Source organism: Pterocles gutturalis, unplaced genomic scaffold (assembly GCF_000699245.1).
Source record: "Pterocles gutturalis isolate BGI_N339 unplaced genomic scaffold, ASM69924v1 scaffold10592, whole genome shotgun sequence".
Classification (NCBI taxonomy): Eukaryota; Metazoa; Chordata; class Aves; order Pterocliformes; family Pteroclidae; genus Pterocles; species Pterocles gutturalis.
This window is the reverse complement of record NW_010112790.1, coordinates 46,456-65,336: the sequence shown is the minus strand read 5'-3', so window position 1 is coordinate 65,336 and position 18,881 is coordinate 46,456. Positions and strand designations below refer to the sequence as shown.

The 18,881-nt window shown below is 39.4% G+C and overlaps 1 protein-coding gene across 1 annotated transcript in view; it reads left to right on the top strand.

Annotated features, from left to right (window-relative positions):
* The window catches only part of KLF13 (Kruppel-like factor 13), a 28,944-nt gene extending 10,481 nt beyond the window's left edge, over window positions 1-18,463 (top strand). Inside the window, exon 2 of the mRNA XM_010074197.1 lies at window positions 18,171-18,463. Within this exon, the coding sequence (XP_010072499.1) occupies window positions 18,171-18,463 (293 nt within the window). The remainder of the gene's footprint in view (window positions 1-18,170) is intronic.
* Window positions 18,464-18,881: the final 418 nt, after the last annotated feature.

Below are 18,881 nucleotides of genomic sequence, written 5' to 3'. Positions count from 1 at the left end.
AAACTGTACACATGTATCACAACTCCTCTATAATCCTGATATGATGACTTCTGAAAGACCTGCAGAAGCACAGATATACTAGTGGGAGTGTAGCTGAATGTTGTGGGAACACAACGCCGCTCACAATTCATTCTATGGTTATATTAAACAGCTTTCTTAACATCGTATCTGCAAATGAGTTCAGATGTCACACAACATTGGGATAATTATCCATGCTGAAAGACTTTCCCACCATTTTTCTGCATTTTCCTTCCAGCTTGAGTGAGTTTTGTTATATTGGCATCTCCTTTCAGTTTGTGGGATAATATCTAATGGCACCATCTCATTAACCAAATCAGACATGATTTAAGCCAGCATCTGTTGGAGCTTGGAGTTTAAACGTAGAAGTCCAACTTCTGGGAAGCTATTTTAATTAACAAGTCTGATTGGTAGCTTTCAGAGGATAAGATGGTTGGGCAGGTCACAATATCATCTTTGCTATGCTCACTGAAGTAAGCAAATATTGTACAACAGCTGGCACAAATGCTTTACCAAGAACCTTGTTCCAGCTTTCTACAACTGGGAAACATACAGATGAAATGTGTTTAGGAACATGATTGTCAAATACCTTATCCTGTCTAAGGTGATAATTTATGAAGCTCTCATTATATAACACAGAGACAAAGCTGTAATGAGAAACAGCTTTTAAACACTGCTTGTCAAAGTACAGATGTTCATCACCAGCATTGTCTAAGCAAAGTTTTAGGCAGTTCCCAAAGGGGTGGTTTTTTGGGGTTTTTTTTGAAAAAATTAAAGAACAGAACATTTTGTCATTCTATTTCTTACCCTAGCTTTAGTGTATGGAATTGACCAATGTTTCTGGTAAGCAGTGTGAACTAAGCAAATATATCTTTCTCTCCAAGTATAAACTGTCACCTGACTCATACCACAAGATCCTAGATAGTGAAGGGCTATTCATTTTTAGAGACTTTTTGGCTAACATTGCTTACTGGTGAAAAGCCATGTAGAACGTACGTGCTTTCTTTTTTGTGTGATTTTTTTGAGCAGTGTTGCCTCTGGAGAAAACAATATCACTGACCTTATAAAACCAAAACCATCTCTGTAATGAGACACAATTTAAAACCTGCATCTTTGCTTGATACTTCCTTTTCTCTTTCCCATCATTTAAAATGAGATTGTTGAATAGGCTGCTGTTAATTCCCTGAACTTTTAGGGCTCTATAACATTAAAAAAAAAGGAATGTAATAGTTCAGCTCTTTCTCTGTCTTTGATAGGATAATAAGAAGCATTTGAATACTTCCCCACCCCCCCCCCCCCCTCCCAGACATTAGTCTGAGTTTCATCATCAACACCAAACTTTTCAGTGAAAAACAACACTAACTTCCACTGCACAACTGTTTTTCATGTGGAAATCAGACCACCTTTGGGTTATTTAGTATCTATTTTTTAAAAATCTATAAAAGGTCCTAAGTTCCTATGTCAAGCTTGCGTTTGACTCTTCTGATTATAAAACATAGTTGCAGCTCCTTACCATCCGTACAGAATGCCACTGACACAGCAGTAGTCAGTGAACAGTCAACTCTAATCCTTCCAGCTTCTCTGTTACCTTCTGTGTGGACATTCCTTGTGTCCAGTTCCTTCTCGCATATATTAAGGCATGGAAACAGGCCCTAGCTGCCTCACCCTGAGTGTTGAATTTATTCTCTTAACAGCATTTACAGCCTTGAGTAATAGAACAGAGAGGTTACACTGAGAAGATGATTTACAAATGTGCATCTGTGAGCATGCAGACAGCATTGTGTATACAGCTTTACAGTGCTGAGGCTATGTATCTTCTGCAAAAAATGGTAAACACATACCTGTTTGTGTGCAGTGTAATGATGTATCGTTTTTCTTAAGACTAAGATTTTTCTCTTATTTGTCCATTATCCACAAAGAGTAACAAACCTCAGCTTAAGCTGTAAAAACTTTTATTTTCAAGAGAAAGTAGAAACAAGTTTCAAAGAATTGGCTGAAATTCAAGGTCAAAGTATTTTGCACATCACATCTTTTGTAGGAATAATAAATTGTCCTGTTTGGCACTGTCAAGCTGCAGCAGCACTAGTGGGATCATCTCAATCCCCCAAAGCTCAGTCAGGATACAGCACAACTCATGAAGTTGCAATTCCTGTTTTTGGTTTTATTTACAGTCAGTCTGTTGTAACAGACCCTCCCGATTACTCAAGTTTATGGACCTTGTAGCCCTGCATGCTGCAATTCCTGAATCTCAGCCTGAGACCCCTCATGGCTGCCAGAGTTGCGCTCCACAGGAGCTAGGAATATGGACAGGAAATCAGGTTCAAATAATTTTGTAGTTCCCAGATTTAGGACTAGATTGACCAAGAGTCCAAATGGAAATAAGAACTGCTGGGAACTCCTATGATATTTTTCAAAGTAAAAATTATGTCCCCTGCACAGGGTTTTGGAGCTAGCCTGCAGACTTAAATGGCAGGGACGTCTTTCAGAATTTCACAGTAATAGTTTAAAATAATGTACGTTTCCTATTATATTTCACAGAACTTTTCCATCATGGGAAGCTTCTCCTGAAAAAGTCTTTGGCCACAGTAGAATCCTGTATTTTGCAGAGTATTTCATTAGGCCCTCTGCTTTTGGCATGCAAAGTCTGGTCAACTAATTTCCTGCATATGGAAGGAACAGGTGCACCGTCTCAAAAAGCCAGAGTCCAGCAGGTTTCCTCTCCTCACCCAAAAGAGCAGGCCTATTAGATAGTAGACCTGCTCACTTCTTAAAGAAGTGTAGCAGAGCATGAATAAATGTGCCTGAGGCACTATTAATTTATGTATTGGCAAGTAATAGGGATCTTTCTACTACAACTTCTTTACCTTTACAGCAACTGCATTTTTACATGATATGTATGACCTGTAGAATTCAGAATCTCTGCTAAGGAATCACTCAGACAGTAGAATGGTTTACATGTCAAGAGGCTTTTAAAGTACTTACAGAGAAAATGGTGGCTGCTGAGCAGCCCTTCTAGCATGATTCATGTGTATAAACCACATTCTGTAGTGAGACAGCTGGTTTTAACGCTAGACTGTTCTGTAAAGGCAAGCAATGAAGACATGGGCGTGGCACGCAGGGGGAAACAGTTATAGTTGATAAGAAGGCCATGGTTGTATATACGTATAATTTGTTAAATTTCAAAATAGTAAAGATGTTCCTTTCAACACTACTTTGAAAAAGGAAAGTATTGCAAGTAGTATTTCCTTTTGAAAAAAGGAATCCCATTGATTTCTGTATGTGAGTACGTGATAAGATAGTTGCTTCAAAAATAGAGCTGTTTTTAAAGTTATATATATCAAGATGCCCTTGACAAAGCTGTCTTTGAAATGTCTGTGTTCTACTTAAGATCTGAGCTTTTCAGTTATGTTTCACATCCAGAGTCATACACAGATAATTGGCTCCTGACTTACAGTCCTCCACAACCACATACTCCATTCATTCATTTCCACCACTCTCTCCTACACCATGACCCCACACGTCAGACACAGCTGGTGAGGCCAGTCTCCTTAGTGACGCTGCAACCATCTGTCCTGCCAAATGATCATGAAACACCGAGAGACTGCTGAAGCTGAGTGCACCTAGGGTGTGTTTTACTGTGGGTGTTAATGCTCAGAGAAACAGCGATGCTCCTCTATTGCAGTCCAGTAAGACAGCCTCTCTTCTGTCACACGATGTACCCCCCTCCATGTGACTTGTTGATGCCTGAAGTCTTGCAGGCTTAGGGAGGAGTTGCTTGGGAAGTCTCTCTAAGGAGGAATGCTAAGAGAATCTCATTACAATCTCATTAATAAGCATTTATTTCTATTTTGTATAGAATATGGCCAAGGTGGTAACACGCTTTCAGAAACAGCTGGAGACATCAGATAGGAGCCTGATTTTTCAGAGAACTGGGTGTACATCCCTACAGGTTCACTCCAGTGATTAAGACATTAAGGCAGCCAAAATTAAGACAACTTAAGCAGTGATAATTGTTGAAAACCTTCTCATATTTATTTTCTGCTTATATAGGAGAATGAGGCCTAGATGTGCATATGCTTACACACATTTGTAGTTTTAAAGAAATAACACATAGAAAAGACTGAAAAACAAGCTGAAACTAGAACGGAGCAGGTAACTGGTGCTCTTTTTTTCTTGTCATACAGCTGTGGTTGAAGGAGACTGCTAGATGGGGAGTTGCAAAATAAACAGGGAAGGTATTGTCAGAATAGAACATATAAATGAGATTGCCAGAGCTGACTGTTGAACTGCAAATATTGTCTTTTCTAAAAAGCTGACCTGCTTTAAAAGTGAGCACATTAGAATATGAGTACAACTGTTATAATAGAATTTGATTCCTTTATTAAAAACAAAAACCTGAATCCTGGTTTAAACAGGAAGTGTGGCTCTACAGTCTGGGCTGAATATTTTCTGAAGTGTGTGCAACGAGTTCATGCATACCTTGAGTGGTAGCTGCCTGTTGTCAAGCAATAGACTTACTGTTTGATTATCAGCCCATAAAACTACTTTCCAGAGCTGCCTGTTCCCTGAAGCTGGATGCTCCATACGGTCATTGGCTGATTCTGCTCATAAACTACTTCAGCACCACCTTGCTCTCTGGCACAACAATCCATCTGGAATAAGAATAAAAATGAAAGGAAATTCCCACTCCCTCTCACCTCCATACAGTTGCAATAAACTCTCAGTATCAGATCTTTCACTCAGCTTTACAGCTTTAGCTGTACTTATAAATGCTGAAGTCCCATGTTTCAGGCATGCTGTAGTACTGTGAGACTGTTGATTAAACAGTTCAAAAGTTCACAAAGAGACATTTCACAGTTAAGCCAAAGGCAACTTTACTAACTTCTGTTTGCTTGGCTTCTAGCAAAATGAAATCTCATCCTGCTGTCAAATCCTGGGAGATGCTGTGCACATACAATGTCATAACTTACCCACAACGTCTATTCATGCCAAAGTATGTGGATTTCAGTTGGAGGCAGATGACATTCAACATCATCTAGAATTCAGATAAATAAAGTACAGGTTTCAGTTTAGATTAATAATCCTTTAGTCTGTTATTCTGCATAGCAGGACAATATTTCATTAACTTGATAAGCTTTGCTTTTACAAGCACTTTTCTGTTTTTAGTGTAATGGAATAATAAAAAAGTCATTGATATGTCAACAGAGAAAAGACTGATTCATGGAGTCATATGATTCCTTCTTTGCAATTACTCACACAAGGGCTGGGTAAAGCTCATGGAGCCAAAGTTTCACAGTTTCAGCATGAATTCACCCACAGTTCACACCAGATGAATATAATTTGTCATTACCTATTTAATTGCTCTCTCACTTAAAACATTTAAATTGTCATATCAGAGATCGGGAACATTACCATGCACGTGTTTTATGAAAGCCACCACAAAAATTATTAGTGAGGTAGACTTTCACTGAAAGCAGTCTAAGCCACTACAGAGGTTGTTTCTGTGTTTATCATACAGACAGGGATGGTTTGTGATGTTTCAGTTTGATTTCAAACATTCTTGCAATACAAGCATCTTCAGGTTCAAGTTTTTACATTTCATCTAATTTTTAGGTTCCTACCTCCCACTGTGATCAGAACTCAGATAAATTAAACCTTAAGACCATCTAAATAAGCAAACTAGAATTTTCCAACAAGCATTTTCAGGGAGAGAAGACCCTTGGGTTGTTAGAGGAGCAAGGAATAACCTGTGTCCAACACTGAAGGCTGAGGAAAGATAAGTCATCGCATTGATCAAAGAAAGAGCATAGGTATCTGTGGAGATACATTTGCAAGAGAATCTCCAAACAACCAGTTACGACATTTAGAAGTAACTACGTTGCATTTTTGGTTCCTGCCGTTTGGCCCATGAGTACCTACTGGTTAAGTCTGCTTTGTGTACAATTTCTCTGTGTAAAGACCACACAGCTGAGACTGAATCCCTTGACAGTTAGCCTGTCAGCTCTGTTGGGATGTAATCCAAAGTTTCAAGAAGAGGTAACACAGATTGGAAGAAGTGGGCAAAGTGTACTACAGTGAGCATGTAATCTTTTTTTCCACTGTAAGAGTGGGCTGGAGGATGCCAAGGAGCTCTTTAGAGCCCCATGGAGCTGCTAACAGGCAGATGTCTGATCTGGACTTGTTTTGAGCTTGCAGAGTGGCCTGGGTCACAGAGTGAGCACAGGAAAGATCCAGACAGCAGTTCGTATCGGAAACCTTGTGTTTCTGTTGTTACCTTAACTACACATTCCCTGTAGATGCATTTGGTTCAGTCATGTCAGCTATGGGTAAGATTTTTTTCCCTCCTGGAGGAGGGAGAATCAAGTCTGGGGAGTTTGCTTTCTTGGCTTCAGTTGCTGTCTGCATAACATTTTTATTAATCACCTTATTTGCTCTAACAGAGGGTGAGTGGTGCAGCTGAAATCAGTGTGTAGCAAACAAATTAGCATGCCAGCATGCTAGAACAGAAGTAAAATGAGACTGCAAATGACTGAACAAGATCCCAGGCCAGCATATATATTCATCATGGTCCATATTATTACTTTCCTTTTCAACTTCTGACTGGACTCATTTGATAAAAATGCTGTGTTTATTGTTACATACATTTGGAGAGCCCTCCTCTAGTCCCTTGTCACTTTAAAAGGTTTGAATTGGCTCGTCAACATGACAGAAAAAGAAGAAAATCCTACATACCTTCATTGATGTTAGTCTCTGTTATGTTTTAAGAGGCCAGACTTCTCTGACTTATGCTGAAGACACAAGCTTTGTATGTAAGGAATGAAGAAAGCCCCTTAAACAACAAGTTTTTCACTCAAGGCAAGAATCCTAGGCTGACATGCCTCTGCTGGGGTGATGCAATAGGTCAGATTTGCTGATTAGCACTTATTTTTTGGTTTTGCAACCCCAGTATTCTTATGAAGTATATTTATTAAAAAGTGTAATTGACCAATGGAAAAAGAAAAAATCCCCCATGTTTTAGTTTTGTCAATAAGTAATACCCAGATGTGTTTAGAGGCTCTATTAACGGTGGGTTGGGTTTTTTTTTTTACATTTATTTTCTATTCACAGTACAGTTTTTAATAATCATCCTCCTTTCCTAGATTCATAGATCTGAGTAGTACAAATTAGAGAAATATAGTAATTAAATGGCTACTATACTAAGCCCCAGTGTCCCCCTCTTTGCAAAGAGTCTGATAACGTCAGTGTGGTTTGGAAATGACACATAGCTAAGAAACATCTTCCTCTCCCCAGAATTCATCACTTCATCATTTCAGCATAACACAACTTAATTATCTTGCATTTAAGTGCAAAGTCAAAGGGTCAGCTATTGATCTCCATTCTTGGAACAAGCCACAGGAGAGACAAGATCAAGTGGAAGCTGCTGCTTTTTTAAATTAGTGGCATTTCAGCTGTTTTACTAAGCACTAGTCTAGCATTTAATGCTTCAGAGGTAAGGAGGCCCAGCAAGGGTTTTAGGCTTTCTGAACAGAAATTACAAACAGTAATTGCAGGTGCTTAACTTTGAGAGAAAACCCAACATTTAATTTGCATTATTTCAGAACATAAGCTCTTTGACGGGGAGGCTGTTGCCTTTAGTTTTACAAGAGTTAGGCCTGTCATTGATACTGAGTAAAAGAGCATTGTGTATTCACAGGTTCCAGCAACAGAAGGAAAAAGTGCTGCTTTTATAATAGGATGTGGCAAAAGTCCATGTAAACAAAAGCATTGCATTTAATGGAAGCACGATTCGATAGAGTTTATTCCTGTGTGGCAGACAGGGTCCATTCCAGTCTGCACACTCACCTAGACATGGAAGCTGTCCCTGCTAGGTAGGTTAAAGCTTCTGACGTCTTGGGTATCCTAATGGCTCAGATGTTCCTCTTTTTGATGATGGGAGGTCTCCATTCTGGTTGTGCGTCAGAACTTTGAGGGAAGACACTGAAATGGTGAATGTTAAGCTTTAGAGGTAAGACTGAATCAACAAAAGAGCAGCATTGGGTAACGATGATAAATCCATATAGAATCGTAAGGAGATTTATGCCTTATCTTTGAAATTGCATGCATTGTAAACACTGTCTCATATAATTGTAACATTACCATATTTCTGACTGATGGATTCCTGCCTTTGTAAGAAGTAGCTGAAGATTTGATTACTCCTAATTTTGCAGACTAAGAGGTGTTGCCGTACTGATAGTGCATTTAAAGTGTACGTGCCATCAGTGCAGTCACGTAGCAAATATGACAGAAAAGAGTCAAGAGGAACACTACATATGTAGATCTTGACAAGGACATCTAGAAGATCCAGCAGCAATGCAGTTGCTACCACAGAGTTGTGGATTGTTTTTTCTAGCCATCAGAAGAAAACTTACCTGCCCTCTGAGACACGGGGAACATCTTTCATTCGCCTGTAATTTCAGGGTTGTCTTTTCTATTCTACTGGATTCTACTGATGCATCAAACTGTGCCATCAGATGCACACATTCTAACCTAAGTGCTGAGCATATGACTAGGTTAATTAATTATTCAGAAAGTTATAAAAGCACTTTTGGTTCAATGCTTTATTCAGCTAATTCAGCCTCTTTGCTAAAGTAGCTTTAAATATTTCTGTTATTTCTAATAGAGAGGATGTATTTCAAAGATGTATGTCTATATATCTAGACCCCATCATAAAAGGATGGAATCCTGAAGGCTAAACTCACCTTAGCGATTTTGTATCTGATTGTGTTTCAGTAGAAAAACTCTTTAACATATTTAACACACACAAATGTAACTACATTTGTACAGTCCCAGTTTTGATGTAGTCTGTGTAATTGTCTTCAGAGCTTCGAAGCCCTTGGCCTAGTGCAGCAGATTTTTTGTAGTTTCAAAAGAGGAAGGAACATACAAGACAGGGACGGGTTGTGTAAGGAAGGGAGAAAAGATAAAGTGTGAACTCTTCAGAAACCAGGAAATGACAAACTGCATAACACTAGCGATGACAAGCATTATGTATATTAGTACAAAACATACAAGACAGGGACGGGTTGTGTAAGGAAGGGAGAAAAGATAAAGTGTGAACTCTTCAGAAACCTAGCGATGACAAGCATTATGTATCTTAGTACAAGGGTGCAGTAAACCAAGTAGCATCAGACCTCAGTGCTCAGGTCTACAGACACAGATGTTAATTTCAAACTGTGGAATTCCTGAAGGGTTTTTTAATGACTTTTTTATGGTCTTCAGTCGATGGGAAAGAATTTAATTTCTCAGTTGCCCAGCAGGATTACGTAATTTTTGCACGAGTCTCTAGCAGAGAGAGACTACAACATAAATGTAGGTAGAGAGAAGAAAACCAAATACAGTTCACAATGTATCTGTGGAACTGTTAAGACTCTGTATCAGTCCAGAGAAGAGAATAAAAATATACATTTGGAAAATATGCTTGGTCTTTCTGGCATGGACTTTGGGTTGGTTGCTTCTTTGCTGTGACAGTAGTGCATCTTCTTACTTTTTGAAGGGAGAACTCAAAACAAACACAGCATTTTGAAGGGCTGCATCACTCACCAGCAGTTTGCAAAATGATACAGGAGGACAAATGTACACGGAACCCAAAGCAGCTCAGCATAACACTGGAAAACAAGTTTCTTGAACTTATGATGTGGTAGGGAATCAACTAAGACTCCTTGGGCCACACTGCAATGCTAGAGGGCATATTCTCAGTCACACGTGTAAAAATCTATTCAGATATTTCTCTGTGAAGGGGAAGATAGTCCTTCATGGTCCTTACACTTGGCTGGTTAGCCTAGCTTTGTTGGCTGTCTTTGAATGCCCCTTGTGCTTATAAACATGGGGAGTCCAGTGGAAGTTGAAAATAGAAATGAAATTGTTCCCTTAGAAGACCAGATCTCCAGTTAGTCACCTAATAAAAATGTCAGGGATTTAATCTTCATGGAGGGAAAGCTGTCAAGAAATGTTAATTAAGAAGAGTATTAATAACTTTGCATTTCTTAATTAGCAACAACTATAGAAACTATATTTTTGGAGAACAGGTATTCACAGACAAGTACTCTTTTATGAAGCACAGAACTATATGTCAATTAAACTCAGCAAATAATTTAGGCTGATTTTTTTTTTTTTGTTTCAGAGAAGTTGTGATGGTGTGTTTAATTGATTCATTTCAGATTAACATTGTCATTGTGTTGAAAATTGTTCCCAAAGCTAAAGGAATTAAAACTGTTACAAAGAAACAGCCCAAAAGAAGTAAAACATTTTGGTCAACAGAAAATAGAATTACTATGGGCCTCTTGGTTTGCTCAATTCTTCTGCAGTTCAAAATGTTTTAGCTTTTCAATTGAGCGGAAAATAAGTTATCCACATACCTCATTTTAAAGACAATTTTCTGTAAGATTTATTTTCGAGATCCCAGAACATAACTTTCAGCTACTTACTGGTTGGTTGTGTGAAGTGGTCTGGAACTTGGCTTTAGCTGGGAGGGGAACACAGAGCTTAATGTACTGAACACACAGTGATGCACTTCAGCAGAGATAAAGTGAGAACTAAAACGCTAAAAGTGAGTCAAGTAGGAGTTAACATAGCAGGCAGAAAATGACTTGGTAAAGGTAACAGCTTCAAATTTCAGATTCTTAATTCACTGTGCAAAAATGCAGGATAAAAAACATAGGTATTTAAAAAAGTGCTAAGCTATAGAAACTCAGACCAGTTCAGCTTGGGCATCTCAGTTTGAAAAGGGGTTCAGCAAAGCCACAGAATGCATATTTTAGACAACAGAAAGATTATGTGATGGAGTGTCCTGGAAAAAAAAAAACTTAAAAAGGCTAGAATGATTCTGCCTTGACAAAAGAGAAGCAAATGTGGCTGATAAAAATACAGTAAGGTGGCTAGAATTATTATGAACTGAGATTTAAGACCTAGCTGATATTATTGAACCAGTTTGAATTAAAGACTTAGAATATAACTGATAGAATGTAATCTGTTTAAAAAATAACAACCCCAAAAAGAAAAAAAAATATTGTTTCTGTTTTGGTGAAAGTGAGTGCTAACATTTTTAAGAAGGACCAGATAACTGCACAACCCCAAAAAGAAAAAAAAATATTGTTTTTGTTTTGGTGAAAGTGAGTGCTAATATTTTTAAGAAGGACCAGATAACTGCGTTGCAAATACCAAATCAGTTATTTTGGTTCTTGGGTGGACCTGACTGTGGTTAAGGCTAGGGGAGGAATTTTGCACTACTTACATTTCTCTGGTATTGTAGCCATTATCCTTATAGCATCTGAACGTGTGTTCATCATTTGCTGTTTGAGTTGTTCTAGTTAGCTGTGGTTATGCAGATATGGCACGTGGTGTAATCTGTGCTCCCATTACACACTGAAATATAAACTTGCTGCTGGGATATCCCCCTTTCAAGAAATATTCATATATGTCTAAATAACACAATGTGCTGGGTTCAGTTTCTTCATGGCAGCCAGTATGGGGCTATGTTTTGGATTGTGCTGGAAACAGTGTTGATAATTCAGGGATGTTTTAGTTCCGCTGAGCAGTGCTTACACAGAGCCAAGGCCTTGTCTGCTTCTCACAGCACCCCACCAGCGAGGAGGCTGGGGGTACTCAAGAAATTTGGAGGGGTCATAGCTGGGACAGCTGATCCCAACTGACCAAAGGGATATTCCACACCATATGATGTCACTCAGCATATAAAGCTGGGGGAAGAAGAAGGAAGCGGGGGAATTTCAGAGTTACAGCGTTTTGTCTTCCCAGTTAACCATTACGCATGATGGAGCCCTGCTCTTCTGGAGATGGCTGAACATCTGCTTGCCAATGCGAAGTAGTAAATGAATTCCTTGTTCTGCTTTGCTTGCATGTGCAGCTTTTGCTTAACCTATTAAACTGCATTTATCTCAACCCACAAGTTTTTTTTTTTTTCCGATTCTCTCCCCTGTCCCCCAGGAGGGAGTGAGTGAATGTCTGTATGGTGTCTGTGCTGGCTGGGGTTAAACCATGACACTCAAATGAAAATGTTAAGGTACAGAAAATAAACCAAGGATTTAAGTAATGGATATTGTGGCAGCTGTTGCAGCTCCTGCTCAGTAGTAGTTTCCCATGCATGCAGAAAATGTAAGATCCAATAATTTACCAATTTGATTGCTGGATTTGTTAAGAATAAAGACACCCACACCTTCAAGTGAGGTTGTACTTGATGGCTGGGTTTGTGCCTGTTGGAAATCTGAGAACTCCAGTTCCTAAAAATGTCACATCACAGATAATGGATGTAGCAGGCACATGCTTCTGTCAGCAGGTACTAATGCAACCTAGCTCCTTGTTGCTGTGTGTCCTAGGGTCCTGGGGGAGTGTTACGTCCCAGTGTCTCATAATGAGTGAACTCTGACTGAAGCTTTTCTTGGATTTGGGCATTCATACCCCACTCCCATATTGGGTTTCTGGTGTCTAGTGACAGTCAAATTAATCCTATAACTTTTATTTTTAGTGAGAGCATTACTAAAACTTCCCCATTTTCCTGGAAATAGTCAAGCTTAATATCACTGAATTTGCTGCCTCTGTTAGATATGGTTGGAAGTAGCCAAGACATTCAAAAGCTGTTGGACAGACACACAAAAGCAGATGCAAAAAAAAAAAAAAAATGATTGCATTTGGCTTGTTGGGTTATGAAATGTCACCCCCAAAATAATTAATTTAAAACTAACTGGTTTCAATTTATAGGAATGTGGAATTGTGAGGCTTTGGAATTTTTTTATCCCTTTTAAAATACTTGATAAAGAAACCACCATTCATCTAACATCAAAGCTATGCATTATTCTCTCTTTTGCACTCAGAAAGTTAAGGGATTGGTTTTTGGCTATGTAAAAGGGCTTGTTTATAAACAAGAGAATAACAGAAATGTAATTATTTGTAAATACATATCAGTGGTATTGAAGGATGACCTTTTCTCTTCTTTTTAAATAACGGACAGTCTCAAGAACCAGAGTCTGCCTGGCTGCATGTTTTTTCCCAGGATAGCATTTCCTCTCTTGGAGGAAGGCTGCTTCAGTTACATCTCTATTTAGCTGTCTGCCCCTCATCCTCCCCACCCAACCTGCTGATCTGTGTGTCCAATTATACCCTTAATTATGTATATGAAAATGTAGAAATATAAGAATAGCACACAGTGGCATGTTCAGCTTGCTAGTCTGTTTTCACATCAGCATACAATGCTGTTCTGCAAAGCAGCAGAACAGATTAAAGATCACAGAAAACAGTTTCTGGCTTACTCTTTCTGGTTTTGGAGGTACTCCTGGAATTCTCAGGATACAAATTTCTCTGTTACTGCATGGCGTTGGCATATGCGTGAAGGTCATAACATAATGTGCAGAGCTGCATGAGTTAAACTGAAAAACAGCCCCCAGTACGTGGTTTGACTTAATAATACCCTAATCCATAGGGCTGTAGATATCACACTGCAAATTGTTCAGATACAATTGCCTGATCTTTGCATTGTAATTCTTAAAATGGTTGGTATCACAGGTGTCTCAACCTGTTTTGTCATTTCAGTCATTACTAGGTTATTTTTAAAGCATGCTCAGGCATACGCAGTACTTAGTATAATTTTTAATTGCTATTCAAATGCTGGATATCATACAGATGAATTGGTGAAACAAGAAGCAGATTACTCCAGGGTCTGTACAGAAGTGTCATGATATAGGAAATTAGTCCTTAAAAATATATGTGGATTGAGGTAAAGTCAAGAGCACCCTAAAAGTATGATATGAAACGAGCTTCGTAAGCATCACATCTGGTTCCACCATCTCTGTAGTTTTTGTTTCCCATAACTACATATAGTTGCCTCAATATATATAATGATTGACAAATACAGAATCATACAAAGGACCTTTATATGATATCATAATAGCAGGCTGGCTCTACTGACTTCTGAGTCCCTTCCAGCAAAACAGAAGAGATGCATCTTTTTTCAGTGCTGTTTCTATAGCCCAGGTAAGTGTATGGTTCCTTTGGCAGCCTGCTCTGGCAGACAATATAAGCAGCACGAGTAGCTAGGTCTGTGCCACTGAAATGAATTCAGAAGTCAGCACACCTGCAGATCTCATGTCCTTGTACTCAGTGAGCACTGCAAGTTTCTTAACGCAGCTTTACGCACATTTTTCTCTTTGGACTGGGTGGAGTCAGGAAGAAGCCAAAAATGTTCTTGCTTGTGTAATTTTCAGTTAAGATCAGTTGAATTTAATTCTTGAATGTGATCTTTTTCCATCAGCTTGTGTAACTAAACATGTTATGTGATGTTGTGCTGTGGCAGAGGAGCTAGAAAGGTTATAGTTTAGTGGGAGTTGGAACATGGAAATCTAAACGTATTTAAAATTTAAAGAAAAAAACCCAACAGTATTCCTTATCTTTTAAAGGTATCTCTTGCCTGCCTCTCTGAAGTGTAAAGAAGCCTGAGCTGCTTTTTTGATTCCTTTTTTCCCCAAGCACATTTATCTTTTGGAGACTTATCTCTCTGACACCTGCGTAATGGTCATAATGCACAAAAATACTGCAGCTGCCAAGGCACAGCATTAAGACTGTCAATATACGCATTCACATGCTTGACATATTTCCTGCTATATTTAAGGTATTTGATAACATTTCCACATTAATTTATAGGATCAAATTCTGCAGTCATTTTAATAAAGGTAAAATTCTGGCCTCAGCATTGCCTACGATGGAGCTCAAAATCTTTAATGTGTTGTGTGCAGCCACTTGAATGGTGAAAGCTCTTTGTTGAGTACAGCATGTCCGTGGGTTACTGCTTATGCAAGAAAGTTGTACTGTGGCTGCATGTTCCCTAATGAGATTAGGCAATCAATTCATATAATCTCTCATTCTGTTGACTGCTTTACTGCCAGTAAAAGGACACTTATATAACTTACCTGCACAGAAGACCACATCCCTCCAGTTTGAGAGATGAGGCTGATGACTGATTGTGAATTTCCACTTGTGGTTTTGGAGCAGGAGCTAGGTCTTGTCTTAATACCCTGCAGCAACTTTGTTCCAGACTGTGTACTAATTTTTTATGAACAATAATGACTCTCGTCAAGGCATCCAGCATTTCCTCACAATACAGCTTTTCTTTGAGGAGGTATTGCTAAACCTCAACAAAGCTGGGAAGCACTCTAGAGAACTTACTACCACTACTAGAGTGATGCCAGCTGTCAGACTGCATGGAGGGGAAAACCACTTGGCCAAGTAAAGGCAACTACCAAGAAGATACCAAATCAAGACTAGAGAGGTCTGAGGGGAAAAAACAGTTTTTGGGAAGGAGAACAGGGGACAGTAGAGAAATAGCAGAAGAAAGGCTACATTTTCTTTGGCTGAGCACCCAAAACATCAACACCATCATCATCAACATCAAATCAGGCAGGTGAGTGGGAACCTGAATATTCTTATCCAGATCTGATGTACATTGAGGAGAGTGGAAGATAAGTTGTGCAATCCCTTCATCACCTGACTGTTAGTGCTGGATGACACAGATCTTACACAATCCCACTCCAGAACCTCTTCTGCCATGAGGAACTGGATTGTTATGCCTACTGCTGGCTACCAAATGCTAGACAGAGAAAAGAGCAGCTGGTGCCACGCTAACTAATCAGCAGAAAAAGTACCATTTTCTTTGTGCTTCGTGGTGTTGTCAATAGCAGAAGCAAAACACTGCATGTTAACTCTTCCCTTCCTTGTCTGAATGCAGTCATTTCATGGGGCAGTCCTTCTAGTGAAGAACATTTGCTGGCACCATTTGTAATGAAAACAAACACAGAGAAAACGAGGCAATAGAAACATCCAAAGGCCATTGCCTTACGAAAAAAAGATGCCATAGCTCAGGAATGAGAAACTTTGATTCTGCAGGCCAGATTCAGCTGTCAGACCATGCCTCATTGCACTTCTTCCCAGGGGTCCCGAAGTCCTCATAGAAGTGTATCTGTTGTATGACAAAAACATAGGGAGAAGACCAGGGAATCTGGTCACACAACAGGGATGACTGGCATGTCCCCACCACAGGCAGGAATGTATCTAACAACAGATGAGTGGATATGTGACAAGCACAGCCAAAATACAGGTTTCCCCTTTGTTTCACATTTCTATCAGGAGATTGAGAGATGAGTCCCTGACAGTTTGCAGGAGAAGGCTGTGGACACTGAATGGATTCGCATGGGGTTTTTTTAAGTGACAAAACTATATCCTCTAAACCAGTTGTTGTTGGTTTTGTTCTTAAAAAAGTTTGTGGGGCCCTAAGTTTTTTAGGCTTTAGATCAGGGGAAGCCAACTGAAAGCAGTGCTGTTCATCTTAGCTGTCTTTTGTAGATCACTTAGGAGTGGTGTTCATGGTTCTCCATATGAAAATCTCCCTTGTGTACTGCACAGATACAACCATTGCATTATGCATTGTAATTGTAGGTGTAACTAATGAAGTCCACTAAATATGCTTGAGAACAATTGGTCTATTGAGCCTTGGTCTTTCTCCTAAATAATTAAGGAAACATCAGGGACACTTGCTTTCTCCATTTTCTTGAACAGAATCCTATTTTAAAAAAGAATTGCCTGTGTGTTCATTGAGACACTATTTGAGATTTGGCTGAAGTATCTTGGAGGCTTCATAAACAGAGGGAAAAAGAACCTTCAAATCTCTTTTTTCTGGACAGGAGCTTCCTAAGCAGATCCTGGAGATAGATGTTACAGCCAAAGCTGTGAATTTTAAACAGATTATTGGCTGCTTAGATTGAAGGCTGGCTGGGGTCAATTCTGCTATCAGACAATTTTAATTAAGGTGTATTGAATTTTTCCAGGAGACTTATTTATTTATTTATTTCCTATTTGGTGTCATGTGTGGAGAACTTGTATTTCTTATTTTGGCAAACAATTTTTATAGCTCTCTGGGCCTCTTGAACTGTCTATTCAGCATTAAAAAGATTAATATCAGTGCAAGTAGGAAATGATAAAAATTACAATTACAAAAAATGCCAAGTCTGTGTATTCACAGAAGAATAATAACAAATAAAGAATGTGATGTTCAGACTCACTGAAAGTAAGAACTAAACCAATGTACAGAAGTAGCAGACAGCACATTTCATGATTTGATGTTTTGGTTTTTTTTAACAAATAGAGAAACTAAGGATAGAAACAAACAGTATGAGTTGCCCAAGGCTATGCAGCACATCGGTGACAAAGCTGGGAATGTATTCCAGATACCCATCTACCCAACAATGCTACTTCTGTCTGCGACCTCTGCTCACCTCCAGTACTCGAGCTTGTCAGGCTGCACACCTACCATGGTGCAGACCTCCAGCACAGCTGTGCAATGGCACGGGCATCTGGCCCTGTGAGAGATGTTTCGCATGTCCGAGATCTGTTGAGATGTGCATCAGGGCACAAGACCACTATTTCTTTGAGCTCACTGGTCCTACTTTAACTGTAACAGGTCATGGTTTTCAGGTTAGCTATTGATAGAAGGCTGCTACCTTCAATGTGGCACATTTACCTAGCTGAAATATAATGTTCCCTGCCTCACTTCTAAAGGAGACCTGAGGCAGTACACAGGAGAAACTGTAGTACCTTGTAGCAAATGCAGAAAACACAGGCATGGCTGTGGAGAATACAAGGTGAGAGCCTCACAGCCAGTGCCTCAAAATTGCCATTTCACATTTTCACCATAACTGTTTTTAAATAGCTGGAGACTTCATCACACCTCTGAACTTCAACACTGAGTCAGACAGTCATAGGGACAGCCTGGAGGAATAAGTGAATGTTGTATAGAGCTCAGTACAGATATTGTCAAGTCCAGAAGTCCAGCAGACTACAAGAGATATGAAATGTGACATCCATGAAAGGATCAGGAGCCTAGCATCCCTGAAGATCCACTTATCAAATCAGGTATCACTAGTTTTATTTACAGTACTTCTTAATGGATTGAAATACCACAGTGGCCTCCTCTCTAGCAGAGAGTAACACCTTCTCCATCCAGTTAGTGCCAGGTGGCATCTACCTTGCTCCCAACCTTTTTAATCTAAAATTTGTGTACAAAAAAACATGGAAGACATTGGTATCCCTTCTAATCATGTCATGTTTGCTTCCTGCAGGGGAACGGCCTTTTGAATGCAACTGGCAAGGATGTAACAAGAAGTTTGCTCGCTCTGATGAGCTGGCCCGCCATTATCGCACTCACACTGGAGAAAAGAAGTTCAGCTGTCCTCTCTGTGAGAAACGCTTCATGCGCAGCGACCATCTGACAAAGCATGCCCGTCGCCATGCTAATTTCCACCCAAGCATGCTCAAGAGGAGAAGTGGAAGCAGCTCAAGAACAGGATCTGTCAGTGACTACAGCCGCTCAGATGCCTCAAGTCCAACGATTAGCCCTGCCAGTTCCCCATAGACCTACCTGCACTGGATGTCAGCACTTTGCCTCTAATATCTAATGTGGAGTTTTGTTTGTGTTGCACACATTTGAAAAAAACTCTGTCGCTTCCCCTCCTCAGTTCCCTTTTAAAAAAAAAAAAAATTTTAAAAAAAATTCAGTAAATAGCTGCCTCCCACTGCAATTTCCAGTCAAATTTTCTTACCCAACCACACAAGTGGCTATTCTAACCTCATGGACAGACAGACTTACATGTTCCACTTAGTGACTCCTTCTGTCTCAATATTTCATACATTTTGCAACCATTTACAGATCCTCTTGATTATTCTTTATAAGAAAATGTCAAAAATCTAAAAAAAAGAAAAAAACCCCACTTAATTCACCTCAGGTGTCAAAGTAGTTTTGTGAGACCAGATTGCACAACATGAGCATACAT